The sequence below is a fragment of the Chenopodium album genome, chromosome 4 (assembly GCF_948465745.1).
Source record: "Chenopodium album chromosome 4, dcCheAlbu1.1, whole genome shotgun sequence".
NCBI classification, from domain to species: Eukaryota; Viridiplantae; Streptophyta; class Magnoliopsida; order Caryophyllales; family Amaranthaceae; genus Chenopodium; species Chenopodium album.
The window spans coordinates 737,394-756,227 of record NC_137837.1 but is presented as its reverse complement, the minus strand read 5'-3'; the positions used below and the strand labels follow the sequence as shown (position 1 = coordinate 756,227).

General features: G+C 33.9%; 2 protein-coding genes and 1 pseudogene across 3 annotated transcripts; 1 reads left to right on the top strand and 2 right to left on the bottom strand.

Moving 5' to 3' along the window:
• Window positions 1-2,422, bottom strand: LOC145628389 (uncharacterized). The gene is made up of 2 exons (XM_081680681.1): window positions 1,788-2,422; window positions 1-554 (listed from the first exon to the last, which is right to left on the bottom strand). Exons 1-2 carry the CDS (start codon window positions 2,125-2,127, stop codon window positions 232-234), a joined length of 663 nt encoding a protein of 220 aa, XP_081536807.1. The 5' UTR covers window positions 2,128-2,422; the 3' UTR covers window positions 1-231.
• A 1,191-nt stretch (window positions 2,423-3,613) lies between these two features.
• LOC145628387 (uncharacterized) lies at window positions 3,614-13,177 on the bottom strand. Its single transcript, XM_081680679.1, has 3 exons — window positions 12,215-13,177; window positions 11,451-12,093; window positions 3,614-5,044 (listed from the first exon to the last, which is right to left on the bottom strand). The coding sequence occupies exons 1-3, from the start codon at window positions 12,652-12,654 to the stop codon at window positions 3,857-3,859; spliced, it is 2,271 nt and encodes a 756-aa protein (XP_081536805.1). The 5' UTR covers window positions 12,655-13,177; the 3' UTR covers window positions 3,614-3,856.
• Window positions 13,178-14,455: 1,278 nt separating this feature from the next.
• Window positions 14,456-17,759, top strand: LOC145626196 (non-structural maintenance of chromosomes element 4 homolog A-like; annotated as a pseudogene). The gene is made up of 8 exons (XR_014110970.1): window positions 14,456-14,498; window positions 15,022-15,180; window positions 15,272-15,352; window positions 15,927-16,173; window positions 16,256-16,349; window positions 16,613-16,829; window positions 16,924-17,015; window positions 17,358-17,759. The product of XR_014110970.1 is annotated as a non-structural maintenance of chromosomes element 4 homolog A-like (transcript).
• Window positions 17,760-18,834: the final 1,075 nt, after the last annotated feature.

Here is an 18,834-nt window from a genome sequence, read left to right as displayed (position 1 = left end):
TTAACTAACTCCAGTAACTGCAATCATTTCAAAGAATATTACAAAAATAAATAGAGACCATATGTTGTAACATGTAACAATGTTGCCACGTTAGTATGCAATACTCATTATCTGCACATATTACCACCTCCATTTTCCGAATTTTAGATTTTGCTGCTACTAGTGCATCGGAAAATCTATCAGATTGCTTGTTGATATAGGCACACAGAAGGAGTTTTACCCACCCGTCACCTATAGAGATTCTGCAAACTTTGCAATCAACTCAACCATTTGAGAATCAAAATCAGGACCTTCCATTTGAAAATGGCTAGCACCTTCAATTAGATGTGTCTCAACACGGCCTGCAGCTGAGCTTAGCTTATTCTGCAACTGCTTGACACTTGTAAAGCCATCCCGTGTTCCCATAACGAAAAGCTTTGGTTTTGGCGACTGCAAGATAGCCTTATGGTGCCTTCCAAAGAGGATTGATGCCATCTTACCAAATGGATATCCTATGCTCACATAACCTACCACTTGCTCAACCTGATCAACAGCCGAACCAGCAATTGGTGCACCTGATCCAAGAGACGGAACATGTTAAGGAAGCTAATTATCGGTGTTTGATAAATTAAAATCCGTAAACAGATACAATTTCATTCAAAATTTTAGCAGGTACCCCGTAATCATATTTAAAGACCATCCTGTAAAAATGATTACCTTGGTTAATCTGCGGTCACAAAGTGACATACTGACATTGAAATTATCCTTTTAAACTTTATTCAATTGTTGCACACAGATATCAACATGTATGTAATGATTCAGATGAGCATGCAAAAGCAATTTAACAAATAAGAAAAAGAAAACCAATGAGGCTGCTGAATGGCAAATAGAAAGCATATACAGGATAGAATGCCAAGCTTCCTATTCATAGAGGAAAAAAGTTCCTCAGCTATACGCCTATACATACAGCTTTTGTCTTTCATTTCAACCTTCTATAACTTTATATTACGTATATTTCCTCTTTGGTCCCGATTTCAGGAGATTGGGTTGTTTGAAAGGAAAGATTAGATGCAAGACAGGGAAAGATGAGAGCAAATCATCAAAATGTCACTTATTTACCAATGCAATCAGAACATATCTATATGAAGCTATTCTAGTTGAGATCATCAACATTAAAAAGATTGAGTTCCTACAGTCTGTCAAGAAATGGACCTAAAGCAGAGATATATTCTGTAATATTGCAGCTGCCATAACTATAAGACTTTAATGACATGAAATAATCAATTGAAACAAAATTCCGAGTTCGACGTAGTTCATAGTAATAAACATGAAACATATAACAAACAGCTTCCACAATGCTTCATAAACTAGCTTCAGATTTCAATTCAGATCAAACTTAGATACAAGTAGAAAGCAGGAAACACTACAGGATCAATTTCCACACCTCAAAGTTAGCAATTCCTCTGCTTTTTCTCTTGAAAAGGACAACCAAGAATTCCTTTCAAATAGCATGATGATGAATCTAAAAGTCATATCCAAATTCCCCATAATTTTCCATAAAAGGTCAAATTCCCATGAATAGATCTGACTTAATTATCAAAACCAAAACAATTAAGACACATTTTCACGAACTTTTTATGATCAAATCACGCTCCAAACCAAAAACACACTAGTTCATCACCAAAACATACCATATAATAAGCATAATAATCAAATTCAAAAATCGATCTTCCATAAAACTATAACATTAAAATCATCAATAACACAGTAATAATAACAATATTGAACAAGATTAATAGAAATTATACCTGCAGAAGAACCCACCAGCAAAATCCTATTAACAGACAGATTTTCACAAACCCATTTGCAAACAGAAATTACATCTTTAACCTCAGCAAACCCAGAAACAGATTTACTACCAGTTGACCTACCAACACCTCTCATATCAAAAGTAACAGCCAAATAACCAGCATTTGCTAACCCAGTTGCCATTCCTCTTAATAAACTTTGACAACCACCTAAAACTGAATATGGATGAACCAAAACAATGCCCAAATTTTCATCTTTATTTTTTTCTGTGGGTTTAAATATTCTTGATTTTAGATTTACTCCATCACTTCCTTCAATAGTAACTGATTCACTAGACATTTTGGGAGAGAGAAAAATCCCTTCTTTTTTTTTGGGAAAGGAAAAGTTTTCAAAGAAAAGGGATTGAGAAAATTAGGACTTTTGTTTGTTTGTTTGTTTGAGTGGAAGAATATAATCAAGGTGATTCAATTTAATTCTATAACTTTAAATTGGGTTTGGGTCATAAATAATGAAATAAATAAATGTATAAAATATGGTTGGACAGAGTTTTGGTGATGGGGAAGCCTAAAAAGGAAGAAGAGTGAAGACAATCTTGATTTTCTTTCATAGGGGATTAGGGGGTTGAGGAGTTTGTCTCTCAAATTGGCGAAAATTAAGGGTAAAATAATTGGTTAGATATGTCCTTTTCATAATTTTTCTTTTTCCCAACCATTTTCCCTTACTCTTCTATTATGTCCCCTTTCGATTTTTCCTTAGTTATCGGATTTCTTTATCTGTTCTGTAAAATAGATACGAGTAGTTGTTTGGTTAGATGGTCTAATACAAACTTCTATTAATGAGTAAATGACAACTAATTAGAGGTGTGCATTATACTTTTATACACATTAGTGTTATATACATGGTGGTCGTAATCATTGATTCTTTATTAGATTTCTTTTATAATTGAACAAATTAAAGTGCATCCAAGTGTATGAAGATTTTTGTCAATAATAAGGGTACTGTATGATTGAATTTTCTACCAAGTTTCCACCTGTTTCCGTCAAGTCACAATTCAAGATCATATATGTTCATTGAATTAAAGACAGTTTACTAATAACTTTAATTTAAATTGAGGTTTGCAACTGAATTCTTTTGGATTTCTTTGTAGAGTATCATGAGATACAAAGTAGACCAAACATAATGGTTTGTACACAAATAAACAAAGATATTGAGAAAACTCAAATTGTTATTAGCCAACCATCACTTCAAATTAGAGGTAGTAGAGGGGATAGCCTATCTTAGAAATGTTTTAATATAGGCATTAGGCGACCTAAACTTTGATTTAATAGCTCGACTTGAAAACAAGTCTATATAAGAGAGTAAGAGCTTTTACACACCAACAGTCTACAATATCAATCACAAGTACATGATAATTTCTACACACATACATTATTAATAACCATACCACAATATTGCAATTATTTGTAGGATCTTGCTAACAAACGCCCCGAGCGTTAGATAAAGAATAATTATATTGGTTGAAACAGTATTAAGTTAAGAATGCATAACAAAATCACGCATCGTTCGGTGTAATTAATGTTAGTTTTTAATATAATATTTCCACTTTTAATTCTCTTATCTAATGCCCGGAGACACTCATTAGCTTTTGCCTTACTTATATACTTGGGAAATTATGTAATTAGCTATGATTAACATAATTAATATGCGGAGCATAAACTCTTCAATTGATGCAAAAAATAAAGATGGGCCAATTTTCCATTATTCATAAACTCATTTGGGCCAAATTTCCATGACCATAACTCATTAACCCAATTTGTAAAAAAAATTATCAAAAACCATTAAAGTGAAGATACCATAAATATTGAAACTTGCTTATACGAAACTACTCTACAAATGCAAGCATTTCTTTCTTATCTTCCTCAATTCTAACAACTAAAGTCTAATGAAAGCCTTAAAGCTAGCCCTCCATGTATACAACAAAGCTAGAATTAAAGGGAACCCAAAATGAACATCACATCTTAAAATGTACAACAAAGGACTACAAACTACTAATACAAACTCAACCATATTATCTCCTAGGTTTTTTCTTAAATTTTTCACCACCAGATCTTCCACCTTTCGCTGAATCCGGTGTACTACCACTCATCATCGCTGCCTTCCGTTTTGGCGGCCTACCAATCCCTCTCCTCGACGCTGCTGCCTCCTTCTCGCCTCTCCTGCCTGAACTCCTCCTTGTTGTATTCATCACCTCTACATCTTTACTAATATTTTTCTTCAAATTCCCACCTGTCTTTCTAGCATTACTATTGTTAGTAACTTGGGTTTTTTCTCTTACCCCTCCTTCCTCCTCATCCTCCTCAGAGTCGTTATTTTTCGCCTTCTCTTGACTAGAAGGCGAATTTTGCTTCATCCTCTTCAAGAACTTGGCCACACCTTGTTTCTTCAAAACAGGGGTTGGTGTTCCTTTCTCTTGCTTTTGATCCGCGTTGTTTATCTTCCTCCTTTCCATTACTTCAGCCCTTTCACCCTCGGAGCTCTCCTGTTTACTATCTTTACTAACATTCCCCATTTTCTCCCGTTTATTACCTTCTTTACTAATGATCTTCTTCCCATTGCTATTACTCAAACGCAACCCTCCATTCCCCAAATTCGATCTCTCTCTTGTAAGCAACTTCTTCAAGTTTTCATCACCACCACCACCTCCTTTATCGCCTTCTTTCTCCTTTTCTTTCTTACTCGAAAGAGAACCACTGCTGATATCATTACTACCATTAATTCTCTTCTGACTGTGATCAGGCTTTACTTTCTCCTCGCGTCCATTCACCACATTACTACTAATATTATTCTTACTATTAGTAGTGCTCGTAGTATGATTAGTATCCGCCTTCTTCATTCCATCTGACAATGCTTGCATTGAGTTGGAGATTCGTCTCCTGCACACAACCATGGTCGTAGAGGATCTGGGTTTCTTCACCACAGGTTCGAGGTTTTGAGGTTCCTGGTCCGATTTCCTTGGTTGGACCTTGGGCTTTCGGGTTTTTTGGGCAACTTCGTCCATTACCAACCTCCGAAGTTCCTTGGCTGCAATATGCTCTGCGGTGCTCTTACGGTAAAAGAGCACCGCATTGGTGAATGTAAGGATGAGGTCACGGTAAAATTTGGGATGACAATCGCAGTATATACCCTTGTCAAGTCTGGATTGAACTGTATCTAAATCCATGTGTTGGCGGATTACATTCCTGTATTTTTCAGTTTCCTGCAACACCCAAATAGTGTAAGAAAATTTTACTGAAGATAAAAAAAATGTCAGCTAAAGCATTACACTCTGTAATCTGTATGATACGTATACAGTCACAAAAGTCGATAATTCAAACAAAAATTTATCAACCTAACAAAGTCTCACATAACTATGCGTTCATTTAATTATAGATCACCAAATAGTTAAATGAGCGTGTGTAAAACTATGAATTGTGTAAATGCAAAAAGTTACATCTACATATAAACGGATGACGTATAGATTAAGGGCACGGGGTCTTTGACGTCCATTCAGTGAGATAGGGTAGTAGAATCAGCAAGTGGCTAAATTAATCTAGTGTGCGGACAAATGAGCAGCTCAAATGTAACTGGTTGACAATACAGCATAACATCCTCATTTTCCTCCTTTCTTTAGCAATTTATTCGTTAAGTACGGAGTAATAATAAACAATGACAGCATAAATCAAGGAGAGCCTGAAATCATATGCCCCTAAAACTCCAAAATAAAATACTTTATTAAGGTAGTTAAGCAAAGAATGAAAGCAAGATTTTCTCATTTTCGAAGTCTTGACTCTCACAAACATGAGGATTAAATCCTTACCATTAGATGACTAAGTAGTGAAGTACTCCATAATTCGTATGCATGCATAGTTTAACGACATAGAGGCATGTTATTATACGTACGTGTAAAGAAAGGTGCATGAAGATGATATGTTAATGTTCATGTAACTAATGTAAGTACTCCTAACTAAACGTCCGTGTATAGCCTTGTTTTTACGTTTTAGCCCTTTATAAAAACAACACCAAAGGAATTTGTATAGCCTCTACTAGCCTATGCCTATTGCCTATTAGTCAAAATTTAAGGATTTAATAATATTTATTAAACTAATTTTAAAATATCAATAAGTTTATAGTTGGTCAAATTAGAGCTAAATATAAACCCAAAAGGAAAAAAAAATATTCAAAAGGGTATCTTTGCTAAAAGTTGATTATAAAAGTTGTTTATCTATTCTAATTTATTCGAACTCTCAACCCATGTAATGTAAACCCCACCAAGAACAATGAGTTCACTCACTGTTTAAGCGGGGTATGTCAATAAGAATCAATATGATATCGAGGGACAAAGAGCTACGGAGTAACAACTTAAATTGGTGAAACTGGTTTCACGTGGATCATCTGAAAGAAATAGCATATTTATGGAATGATACTTCTCGTTAGAGAAATGAACATTTTCCAACAATTTATGGTTTCCATTTACGAACAACATGAATAGCGTGCTAATTGTGTTCAACACCCGTAAAAGAAATTACTCGACTTCTTTTTTCTGATTTATGATCTTACATCATCCCAAAATAGATAAATTTGTTACCTCTTCATCCAAAATTATGGAGTATAAACTATAAACTACGGAATATAACACTTTGATTAGGTAATTTTTAATTATTACGGAGTACTAAGAATTTAAGAAAGATGATTACTCCATAGTATTTAATACATAAAAAGTTAAATTTTGGTAATAATCGTGGGACATGCAACTTCAACAATTTCAATAAGGACATGTAAGTAACATACAAACTTTTCTAGTCACATTTAAATTAGTTGGGAACGGGAAAATAATCATGCCCATGCTGAGTACATACATGCTTTTTCTAGACACGTTTAAACTTCGAACTAGTTAGAAACCGTAAAAAGAGCATGATAGGTAACATACATACTTTCTCTAATCACGTTAAAATAAGTTATATTGGCCCCTTTATTCCCAAATCTCTAGTTTCTTTACATATAAATGTATATATTAATAGTGATGGTTATTTAAAATAAAATAAAATAAAATAAATAAAAAAATAAAAAATATTGGTAATGAACTCGTACGAAATATGAAGGTATATTTTTTAAAAAAAATAGACAAGACAAACACCTAATTTGTTAAAAAAAATATATATATAAATTAAAATATTCATAATTAAAGTTATGTGTTTGATAGTATGGATCCAACCTAAACAAGATACGGGCACTCTAGTCCCTAGATTTGAGTTGAGGACATGAATCAAAGGCCAAAGATAAGTATTTACGTAAAGTTTGGGACGTAAAATAGACCAAAACACGCACGTACTATATCGGCTCCACAATATCAATGATAATCATAATAGTACGTCGTCCCAGCTTTTCAAAGAGAAGCACAAAATATAATTAAGGAAAAGGTCAAAGTTTTAAAAGGCCCCACTTACACCTAACGGCTTTCCGTTCATCTTGCCGTTTGCCAAGAATATTTTCACTACTTTTCACACACACAAAAAAAAAAATTAAACCTTTAAGTTTTGAACAATTATATTTGGTCTATAGGAGTCCTGGTGAAAACTTATATAGGCATACTTGAAAATTCAGTTTTATATAAGAAAACATAAAAAGTTGATAAATTAAAATTACACTTTAACATCTATACAAATCATACATAATCTTACTTATTAGGACAACCATCGTTTTTTTTGTTTTTTTTTTGGTAAATGTGTCACATTTGTTTTTAAGGATGACAGTGAAAAGTGTTACTCAATTTCATTCGCATGGTATATGTTACCTCTGTTACATATTATTTACAACGATTTGACATAAAGTAGAGAAAAAATGTCTAATCGTTGCAAATAATATGAAATGAAGGTAATTCATGGTATAAAATTTCAAAAAGTTGATAAAAACAAATATAACTAAGTAGCAAATATGGTGATTTATTGAGTAATAGCATAACATATAGATTCTCAACCTAAAGTTGAAGAGAGGGTCTTGTCTTACTTTTATACAAAGGATTCTTGTTTATATCATTTCTTTTTTAATGAGATTAATGTGATAAATTCATACACCCTTATTTCTATTTGTTGATTACTTATACATTTTTTTGATGAGAGAAAAATGGCCAAAGATTGACCAACAAAAACAAATGAAAGGTGTACTCAAGTATATTTATATATTTTTATATACTATTCCCTACGTTCTTTTATTAGAAGCCAGTAATACAAGTTTATTTTTATCTATAGATTGTACTTTTTGAATATTTATTTTTATTTATCTTTCCCTAATTCCACATGAATATTTATAATCTCAATCAAATTCCTTGATTTCTATGAAAAAACTCTTAAGTTTCTAATAAAAAAACGGAAGAAGTACAACTAAATTTGATTGGGAGTTAAAAAAAATAAGGGAAGGGGGAAAGTGGACCATGAATAAATTCTTCTAGGCTTCTAATACTAGTACTACTATTCCCGTTTAAATTAAGAAGAAGAAAAAAAAGTTCAAGGGCAGAAAGACCAATGAAAAACTTGTTTACAAAAATACCCATGCAAATTCATGAAATAACACCTATGTCCCCATACTGCTCTTTTGCATGTCCACTACCTTGATGCTGACCTGGCACGAATTAATTTCCTTCTCTCACACTCTTTCACAAAACATCCCCAAGGCCAAAAATTCAATTGTCCCCAACTTCAAAGGCCAATTCACCATATCGGTATAAAAGTTAACACCCTTATAACAGATTGGTATAAAAGTTATTGCCGGCGACATATTGGTATAAAAATTAACATGTGGCGACATATTAGTATATAAGTCAACAAATTGCGACATTTACCCCTATTTTCTCGTCGGAGGATATGCGTATGATACACGCGCTTAATTTTAGTGCTAATAACTTTTATTTGACATTTTGTTTTTTGTACTTTTCTCTACTTTTTATATTAATTTACAAAAATTATGAAGTAAAAATCCAAAAAAAAAAAAGTTGAAAGCCCAAAAGTGTTGAGAAAGAAGCTAGGGGAAAACGAATAGGAAAGCTTGAGCAAAGGAATATAAGCTTGAATGTATTGAGGGCATTGGTCATTGAAGCATCACAAGGGTAGATTCTTCTTTTTTTTAAAATAAAAAAAAATAAAAATAAATAAAAAAACTCATATATATATATATATATATATATATATATATATTTTCTTATTATATTGTTGATTTACAAAATTGAGGGTATAATTAAACAAATGAAGTAATAATGAAAGTTAGCGTCTTCTAGTAATTGGTTTTGAAATTAAATAACTAATATTGAGATTTTGTTTATTGTTTATTAGTTCTTTGGGGTTTTATCGTTTGATTGATTTATCAAAGTTATTGTATTGGAAGGAAAGAGGGAAAAATTATTATTTGGTGCTGAATAAGTATATTATGATAATAAATAAGATTGCAAAAGTAATTAAAACAAAATTTTGAAGTATACAACACGCTCTTTCATCTGAAGAAAAAATAAGGGTAAATGTCACAATTTGTTAATTTATATACCAATATGTCGCCACACGTTAATTTTTATACCAATATGTTGCCGGCAATAACTTATATACCAATATGTCATAAGGGTGTTAACTTATATACCAATATGGTCAATTGGCCCAACTTCAAATCTCACTCGCTCTTTTGATACTATGGCCTTGTTTGGCAAATGGCTGTTGGTTGTTTGCTAGTTCACTTGGCTTGTTTGACAAGCTGGAAGGTTTGGCGGTTTATAATGGCTTTTGAAATTGGTTGTTTAAGCTGGCTGTTTATTAGATAATTTGTGGGCCAACAAGCCAAAAGCCAACAAAAAAGTTACTCAAAACAGCTTTTTTATTTTGACTTAAAAACCAGCTTTTTCACTGACTAAAAAGCCAATTACCAAACACATTTTTTGGCTGTTTGACCACCTAAAAAAGCCAAAAGCCAAAAGCTAACCAAAAAGCCATTAAAAAGCCAATTACCAAACATGACCTATGTATTTTTTAAAAAATAAAATAAAATAAAATTTGAGGGCACTACTTATTTTAATTTAATGGGGTACCAACATTGTGTTTTCTGGGCGATATGAAGGTTCAACCGGATGCACAATTATTAGGAGTAACACAAAATACGGAGTATAATAAAAATTGATATCAACACATTGAAATAGATGTAATAAAATTTCACATGAATATTTTTTTATTATACTTCATATTAATAAATATTCATTATTTAAAAAATAATAATCATATTCGTATAATATCTTAGTTAAAAATAAAAAAAATAATAATAAAAAAAACCTAAAAAAGGTAAATAGAGAGTTTTTTTTTTTTTTTGAATAGAGGTAAATAGAGAGTTTAAGAGAGGCAGAGAAAAAAACTAAATAATGGAGGGTTCAATTGTATAAGGCTATCTCATAAGACCTCTAAATACAACCTACCCGACCTTGTTGCCTGAACCCAAGGCCTCGAATTCGATAGGAGAACCTATAAACTCGGCTCACTTGCTACAAGCCTACAATCAAGGGATCATTACGAAGGTCCCTATGCAACACAAGTACGGAGCAATATTATTATGTTACTTTTTCCAATTTAATTTTAGTTATTACTCTAGGATATTTCGATAATCTTTTTAGTCGAGATAATTTAAAATAAATGACTCTACACTTCAATTTTCTTAATGGATAAAATTTCATGGTTTAAATTACAAGCATACTCTCACTTGTTGTCTATTATCTTTTATTCTTTGACTTATTAGGTCGGAAATTAAAAAATTAAAGCTTTAAAAATCTTGTCTCTTATCTTTTTTATTTGTATTTATCCTCGAACATAATTGTAACTAAACACTCGTGCTCTCTACAAAAAACACTACATATGTGGCATAAGCAAATATTCCGTAGAAGAAAGGGGAATATAACAAAGATGTAAAATTGGAAAAGAAAGATGGATAAATATCTTAGAGGGAGAGACTCACCCCACTACTTGGATCTAAAAGTTGAGAATTAATCGTATGAAATAGTGGCTCAAATTCAAATTTAATGTAATTTAAAAAACAATCTTTTATCATGTACCGTAATAATTTAGGATGGTCAAAATACTCCCAATATAATACCTTACATGTAATAATCTCTATCAAATGGATAAGATAAATTTATACATTTATATATAAATACTCCTAAATAAAATTAATAAATAGATTCTATGTTAAAAAAATTGTAATAAGTTAAAAAATTACTCATATTGCCCATGCAAATCATAATCGTTTTGCAATTTAATTTTTTTTTTTTTTACAGATTATCTTGTTATTATAACAGTCCTAATTTGATAGAATTGCCCTCAAATTTGGTTAAAATGATCTCGGTGTAAAGTGTAACCACTAATGACTAATCAGTGTTGATAAAATACTCACAATATTAACTAAACTAAAACTTACTATTGGACTATTGGTATCAATTTAGTTGGCCCAAAAACACTTCGATTACATTACTACAACTCTACAAGTAATGATTATTGGCATATAATCCGAAATTTGTTGTTGTAAACTTGTAATGGTCATTTATATACTCCTTTTATTAAATAAAATTTACCGCGGTAAAAAGTAAAATATGAAGTAACAAAATTTACCTGACTAGGAAGCCGACGTTGGAAAACAGAGCCATGTTTATGAGACCGGAGGCTCTCCAAGAACCGAATCAACGGTTGAGATTTCGCATTAATCCGTTTATTAGCGGGCGAAACCTCCTCGGCCTCCAATTCGTCACCGCTATCCCCTCTAAAACGACGTCGTTTCTTTTTCGACAAGCTAGCGGAACTCTGAACGTCACTGCTTTGCTGCCTAGTGCTTTCCCTCCTCGACTCCGACAACGACTCACTAAGCCGGTTCACTTTTCTATTACTTTCGCCACCACCCGGTTCACCCCTCTTCCACTCCACCCGAACCGCCCCCGGTTCACCCCGTTTCGAATCATTCCCAGGTTTTATATTGTCGGTTTTCGGGTGATTGGTCGAGTTAGATGAACGATTCTCCGCCGAGTCAGCGGTTATAACCTTCTCGACCGAAGATCTCTCCGGTTCATCTCCTTTTTCTGTCGCATTTTCTTCCGGTTTAATCCTCAGATCTGATAATAATACTGTCTTTTCTTCTTCTTCTTCTTCATCATCATCATCTTGTTGTCTTTGTTGTTGTTGTTGTTCATCCTCATCTTCTGCCTTTACTTTACTGCTTTCTCTCTCCTCCTCTAATCTCTTCACCTTCAATTGCAACGACCTGTTCTCACCATTAATATAAACTAATCAGATCTCAATCCAAAAAATAAATTAAAATTTAAAAAAAAAATCATAGATCGGAATAATAATAAAATAAAATTATAATTAATAAATCTAATTACACGATCGAAACGTCGTGCCGATGAACCTCGCGCTTCAACTCCTCGACTCGAAGCTTCCGTAACTCATCCACCATACGCACGAGGTGTTCCTCGCCGGCTTCCTCCACCGTCTCCGCCGCCGCCTCCTCAAACCGCCGCTTCAAGTGAACGTACTTTTTCCGGCAGTTTCCCGACGAAAACGAACCATCAACTGTACCTTCACCGCCTCCTTCGATGGCGTCGTTAACGACGTCGTTTTTGTCGAGAGAAGAGTGTTTGATACGTTTCTGGAGTTCCGTAGAAATGGAGTCCCAACTATTGAATCCATGGCGGTTGACGGCACACACTAACAAAAGCTCTTCCAATGTTCCCCATGCTTGTTCTTCTTCGTCTTCCTCCTTTTCTCTCTTCTCCATCTCTCCATTGTTCGACGACGTCGTTTCTTCTTCCTTCTCCTCCATAATATTATTATTACTAATAAATCTTAAATCTCTCACTCTTCCTTTCTCTTATACAATACTATTTATATTAATAATAATCATCAGGCTTATCTAATTGTTTGCTTTCATTTCTAATTTCATTTAATTAGGGTTTTAAGACGATTAAAATGAAATACGAGTTTAAATAATAAATTATTTATCAAATTTAAATTTGGTGGAATTATGAAAAATACGAGTTTTTGTTTAGGTAACGCCTTCGCGGCTAGTATTTTCGGGTTAGGAGGCGGGGGTGTTATGTTGGGGGATACTTTTTGATTGTGTGAGAGAACAAACAAGTGTGCTCGCAATTCTTTCTTTTATACGAGTGCTGATTTTTTTTTTAAGGGTGGGAGTGTAATTACGATTTTACCCTTATTGTGTGATTATAATTGCAATTTTTTAGTTGTTGTAAATATCCAAAGTTTTTTCTTTCTCTTTGTTGATGAAATGCAATGTAGTCCACTTGACTGTTGGGTTGAATCTCTACCGTACACCTCAGCAGTTGGTCCTACTTTGTTATTGATGGGTTGATCTTTGTCCGTTAAATAAATAATTATATAAAGAGATTTTTATAAAAGAAAATAAATCGGAGTATAAAAAAAAAGAGAGGGAGGGATGATTTTGGTGAACAAAGGCCCAATTTCATGAGGTTGGTAGAACACTAGAACGTTTAAGGAGGAGATGTAAAATCAATGAAGAAACTGCAATTAATATGTGTATCTGACCTGATTAGGATTGGAGGAAATGAAAATTGAATCCTCGTTCTCTACCATTGAGTTCTCAACTTAGGGCATGTTCACATTTACTGAACTGAACTGAGCTGAACTAATATGAATTGAACTGATTGGAGTTGAACTGAATTGATTAGAGTTGAACTGAATTAAGCTGAAATGAATATTTTATGAGAGAGGGAAATTAAGAGCTGAAACTGAACTGAAATTAAGTAAATGTGAACAGGCCCTTAGTCACCCTAGTTTTATTTTAAAATTTTGGTCTAAAACTATAGTTATAAAGCAAGCTTACTTAAACATGGTTTGATCTAATGTCTTATTAAATTTATAGCCAACTTATCAATTTCATGTTGATCTATCATTATAATTTCTCGTGATTGATTTGTTTATTATTAGTAATATGTTTTTTTTTTAAAAAAATGAATGGAATTACGCTCAAATATGTACATGTAAATATTGCCTTATGTGTTTAATTAAAAACCTCCAGATCACATGGTGTGTTCCCCACCAACTCCACCAAGGTTTGCTCGGTAAAAGATCAGTATAAAAATGACTTGATATAAAGTGACTTAAAGGATTAAAACTATTGATACTCCGAATAATACAAACTCAGATCAACTAGAATCTGAATAGACTACTTTGACTCATTTGCCCCTAATCCCTAACTAGCAACTACCGTTAGAGTTTACCACGGTTGATCCAACATTCCTGCCCAAATTGCACGGTTAAAAACTTAAAACTCATATTTAGGTCCGACTAATTAGAGCCTAATAAGCCTGGGTTAAAGCTTTAGGCCCATACACGAGTATTCTTTTTGTTGTGTTGGTAGTTCATGAAAATCCGACACGAGCACAACACGAACCCGCAGGCGGCACAATAATTTGGCCCGTTGGTATGACACGCCAAGCACGGCCTAGCACGACCATAAGAATAATATAAATAATAATAAAGAACTATAATAGTAAAAAGAACAATAATAATAAAAAACATAAACATAAATTAATAAAAATATTTAAGTAGATATCCATTTCAAAGGTTGTTTTAAAAAAATTATGGACAGCCCGGTGCCCGATACGATACGACACATCACGCCAGGCACGTGGCGTCGTGCCGTACCGTGGGCTGGGGTGTGCCAAATGGTGGCCCGACACGAGCCACCACCAGGCACAGCCCCCAACAGCCCGACACGATACGTTGCCAACCTCTAAGAACACCCACATATCTTAAAAAGGGGAATAAGTGAAATCTTACCAAAGCGAGTTTAATGAAAGTCAATCCCGAGTCTTTCAATTGGAATTCACGGGATTAGCTAACTAATTTAACCCCTCTTCTTATAGATTTACATTTTGTAAATATATAGTATGATATTTTTGTGCAAATTGACATATTATTATATGTCACCAACACCTTTTATGTAAATCTGGTTGGATATAGAAGTAAGTGTACTCCAAGGTAGTTATTTTTCGCTAACTTTATATATTTTTTTTCTTAGCATTATAAGGTTTTAAAGTGAGAAGAAAAAAAAAATCTGCCAAAAATATCTAATTCATCACAAAATAGGCAAATTGTATCACCAGTTTATGATCATATGGTGTAATGGACACATAAATTTTTAAAGCCGAAAAGGTGAACCGAACCGACCATTTTCAAGTGCCACCACCAAAACGACGCCGTTCTGATCGGACACGTGGCGGCGGTGATGAACCGGTGCAGAAACCGGCGGTTGACCGCCGAGTTATCCGGTCTCACTACGCATACTACAAAAATCTCATTCATGGTGAAAAATTGAAATTCATGTTAAATTATTTGTTTTTAAGTTATTTATTTATTTGTTTGTTTTTATTTATTTACATGTAAATTTTTTGCAGAGGAGAAGGAAGAATTATGCAAAGGAGATTCGAATAGGTTCCAGAAAATAATTAGAGAAGTTGACGATTTATATGATAATGGTAATTTTAATTTTAATTTTTTTTTATTTTTTATTTTTTATTTTTTAATATGACGTTACAAATTTACTGTTGAAATCTCAGCAAAATTTTAGTTACTGTTGTACAAAAATTGAACCAGGTACGACTGTACGAGTATTATTTGTGTATAGTGTAGGTGTAGCCGTGTAGGACAAGTAATTTACTCCGTATTAGTTTTATTGTAAAAATGAACAATTTAATTGAGCATACTTGTGGAGTTTTTTTTAATTTATATCTCGTGTTTAAATTATGGTTGTTTACGACTCTATTTCAATATATAAAATGATTGTACGTGTTTGTTTTTAGGCTTAAGTACTACGGAGTACTTCGCTACATGTATGATCGTATTATTTGTATCACATTATTTACTTAACGTCCTAGTCTTAGTCGCTTAGACATTGGTTGTCATAAAAAAAAGAGTTGAAAAGAAAAGAAAAGGATAATTTTTTTGCTAGCTTTGACTTGTACTTGTACATAACAGTACATGCTGTTAGTCCTGTATTCCTGTTATAACTTCTGATGAATACTTTGGTTAATTTTGCTTGGGATATTTTAGTGACAACTACAAGAGAGCAAGTAACGGATGCAGAGACACTGCTAGACATGGCCAACACCTTAGTGACCACTGCAAGGTCATATTCCAAAGATGGCCTAACCCCATTTGATTTCATAACCTCTTTGGTTCGCGACTTTGGAGTTGTTGATGGAAGGAAAGACGAAAAGGACTGTGCTTCGATCAAATGGAATGCCATTGGTGTGCTTGTCTGCCCCATTTTCAAAAATGCTCAAGGCTGTTCTACAATGTATGTTTTGAACTTCTATTCGCGAAATATTTGATTCATGGATATGATTTGTGGGTGTATTGATGGTTGTTTGTTATGGCAGGACTGGACCGATGAAAACTCAGATCAAGCCAAGAAAGGCTTTTGTTCGAAAGAAACGAACAAGGGTTACTGGAAGTGCTGCTAAGCCTGAAGAGGTATACAGCTTTATTAACTTTGATGGGTTATTTAATTATTCACAGTGGACTTCTTTATGCTTGATGTTTATTTATGAAGATGATTGAATTACTATTTCTGGTGCATTTCGCATGACATTAGATTGTTTCAATCGAATATTAAATATGGTCTTGAACTTCCTTGGTACTTCATGTAGCATTTATAGCAAAGATTCATTGTGACAGAGTATGATTTACTGGCTCGTTCATAAATCTGCTTCATATTTTTTCTTCTTGTGAATCAGGTTGAGAACTCTGGTTCAGACCACAAAAAGGACACAGATAAGAACATGGCAACCATGTTTAACATCTTGAAGAGTAAAAGAAGTGTCTGCCTCGAAAACTTGATTCTGAACAGGAATTCATTCGCACAGACTGTTGAGAATTTGTTTGCTTTGTCTTTTTTGGTAAAAGATGGGCGTGCTCAGATTACTGTTAATGATAATGGGACTCATCTTGTTTGTAAGTCCTTGCCGTTCTTGCTCATCTTAACATTTAACTTTCGCAATACTCCTGATTTTGATCAACTTATGACTGTTATCGCTTTTGTTTTCAGCACCAAAGAATGCTCCTGACTCGAGTTCAGTGACTTCCAAGGAAGTTTCATACAACCACTTTGTCTTCAGATTTGATTTCAAGGACTGGAAGGTAAGGCAATTCCTTCTCACTGCTATCTGTTTTGTCAGTGTTGAATATTGAGTTGAGACTTTAATGCTTTGTAAATGTCACAATTTCAGAGTAAAAAAATTAATCGAAGGTGTATATCAGTATACATGCTGATTTTAGGGACTACGCTACGTTGTTCACAACCCTGTAAAATCTGAAAACATGACTGTATTGGCTGAACTCGAAACAAGTGTAGAATTGAATTCATCTCAAAATAAAGAGTGTAGAACTGAATTAACAACAAAAGGAAGCACTGATGCTGTAACAAAAGGAGTAGTATTTTGCATTATGTTATGCTTATGTTCGTTGGTTTATGAATAACAGCTGATGGCGGATTCAGTGCCAACTGGAGAAGAACTAATGCCTCATAGGTACCAAGCGAGTGTTCCGCTGTCTCAGGCAGACACAGTCAGTGCCAAATCTTACTCCAGTTGCAATTCCGACTTCACCAACAACAAAAGCTCGAAGTAGTGGAGGAGGAACCATGGTTGTAGAGCTCTAGCAGCAACATTCTGATCCTGGCTGACTGATCATTCAGTGCAAATAGCTATTAACAACTAACAAGCATAGTTTTGGAAGCATTTTTTGTGCAGTGGCATGTTTATGAGGGTGCCAATATGTATTTTAGATGGACTAGTAACTCTGTAAGTATAATCATGTGCAGAGGAGTAACATATTGTAATGAATCTAGTTTTAAGAAGCAAGTAATGATTATTTTGAGGTAAACTTTAGACTTCTGATTTTTTGAATTATTGGGAAAAGTTTAGAGTAAGCAATGTGTTTTTTTTTTCTAATTGCTTCTTCCAATCCTCAATCACACATGATTAGAATTGGACTTGGTTATTGGCTGGTCGGATTGGATCAATGTGGGTTGCTATCAGGTTGCCTTAAAAGGGTCAAAATAGGTGGGGTTGATATAGGTGTTAACTTCAAAACTTTATACACTCAAAGATAAATTGGTTTTAATGATTTAAACTTTGACGGTTTATCTTTAAAATATTTTCAAATTTCGATTATATTGGAATAATTTCAATTTACCTATGTTTTTTTAATAGTCCCAACCAATAATCAAATGGTTTTGGTTAGCCTAGACTTGAACATGAGTTGAGCTGGAGCTTGGTGAAACAAGTTGACAATTTTGGTGAAATATCTAGCCCAAAAGAAATATATCTAACCAAACTTGCCATTTTGAGCAAAAAATAACGGAGTTTTCAAATGGCTCAACTAGAACTGCATATAATCATCTCTAACTGAGCCCTACCACTTGTCAAACGGATCATTTGGATCGGGTTTCGGGTCAATTGTTATTCGGAACAAGTCGGGTATCGAGTCAACACTTCAGGTCGGGTGAGTCTTCAAGTCCAATTGTTGGATCAAGTTCAGGTCAGGTTAAATTCAAATCAGGTAGAGTTTGGGTCGGGTCAATTCTGGTATCGGGTCGGTTCCGTTTGGGTATCAGGTCAAGCTCAGGTCATCTCCATTTCGGCTTGGACAGGTATGGGTCGGATGAGTTTTGTGATCGGGTCAATTTTGAATAGACATTTTCGGGTTAATTCAAGTTATTTGGGTTGGATTGTGAGGTCTAGCCCTACCCAAAGATGTACTCCCAGCCCAACTGGACTACATGGCAAAATTAGTACTCGTCCACAGGTCGACTCGTCGTAATAAAAGAAGCAAGAGTAAAGTTCTAAAAAGAAAACAACAATTAGTCAAAAGAGAGAGAAAGAAAAACCCACAGAAAATGAAAGTGCTCGTACATGAATGAATGACGCTTCTTACACCTCACCCACTGCACGTGACC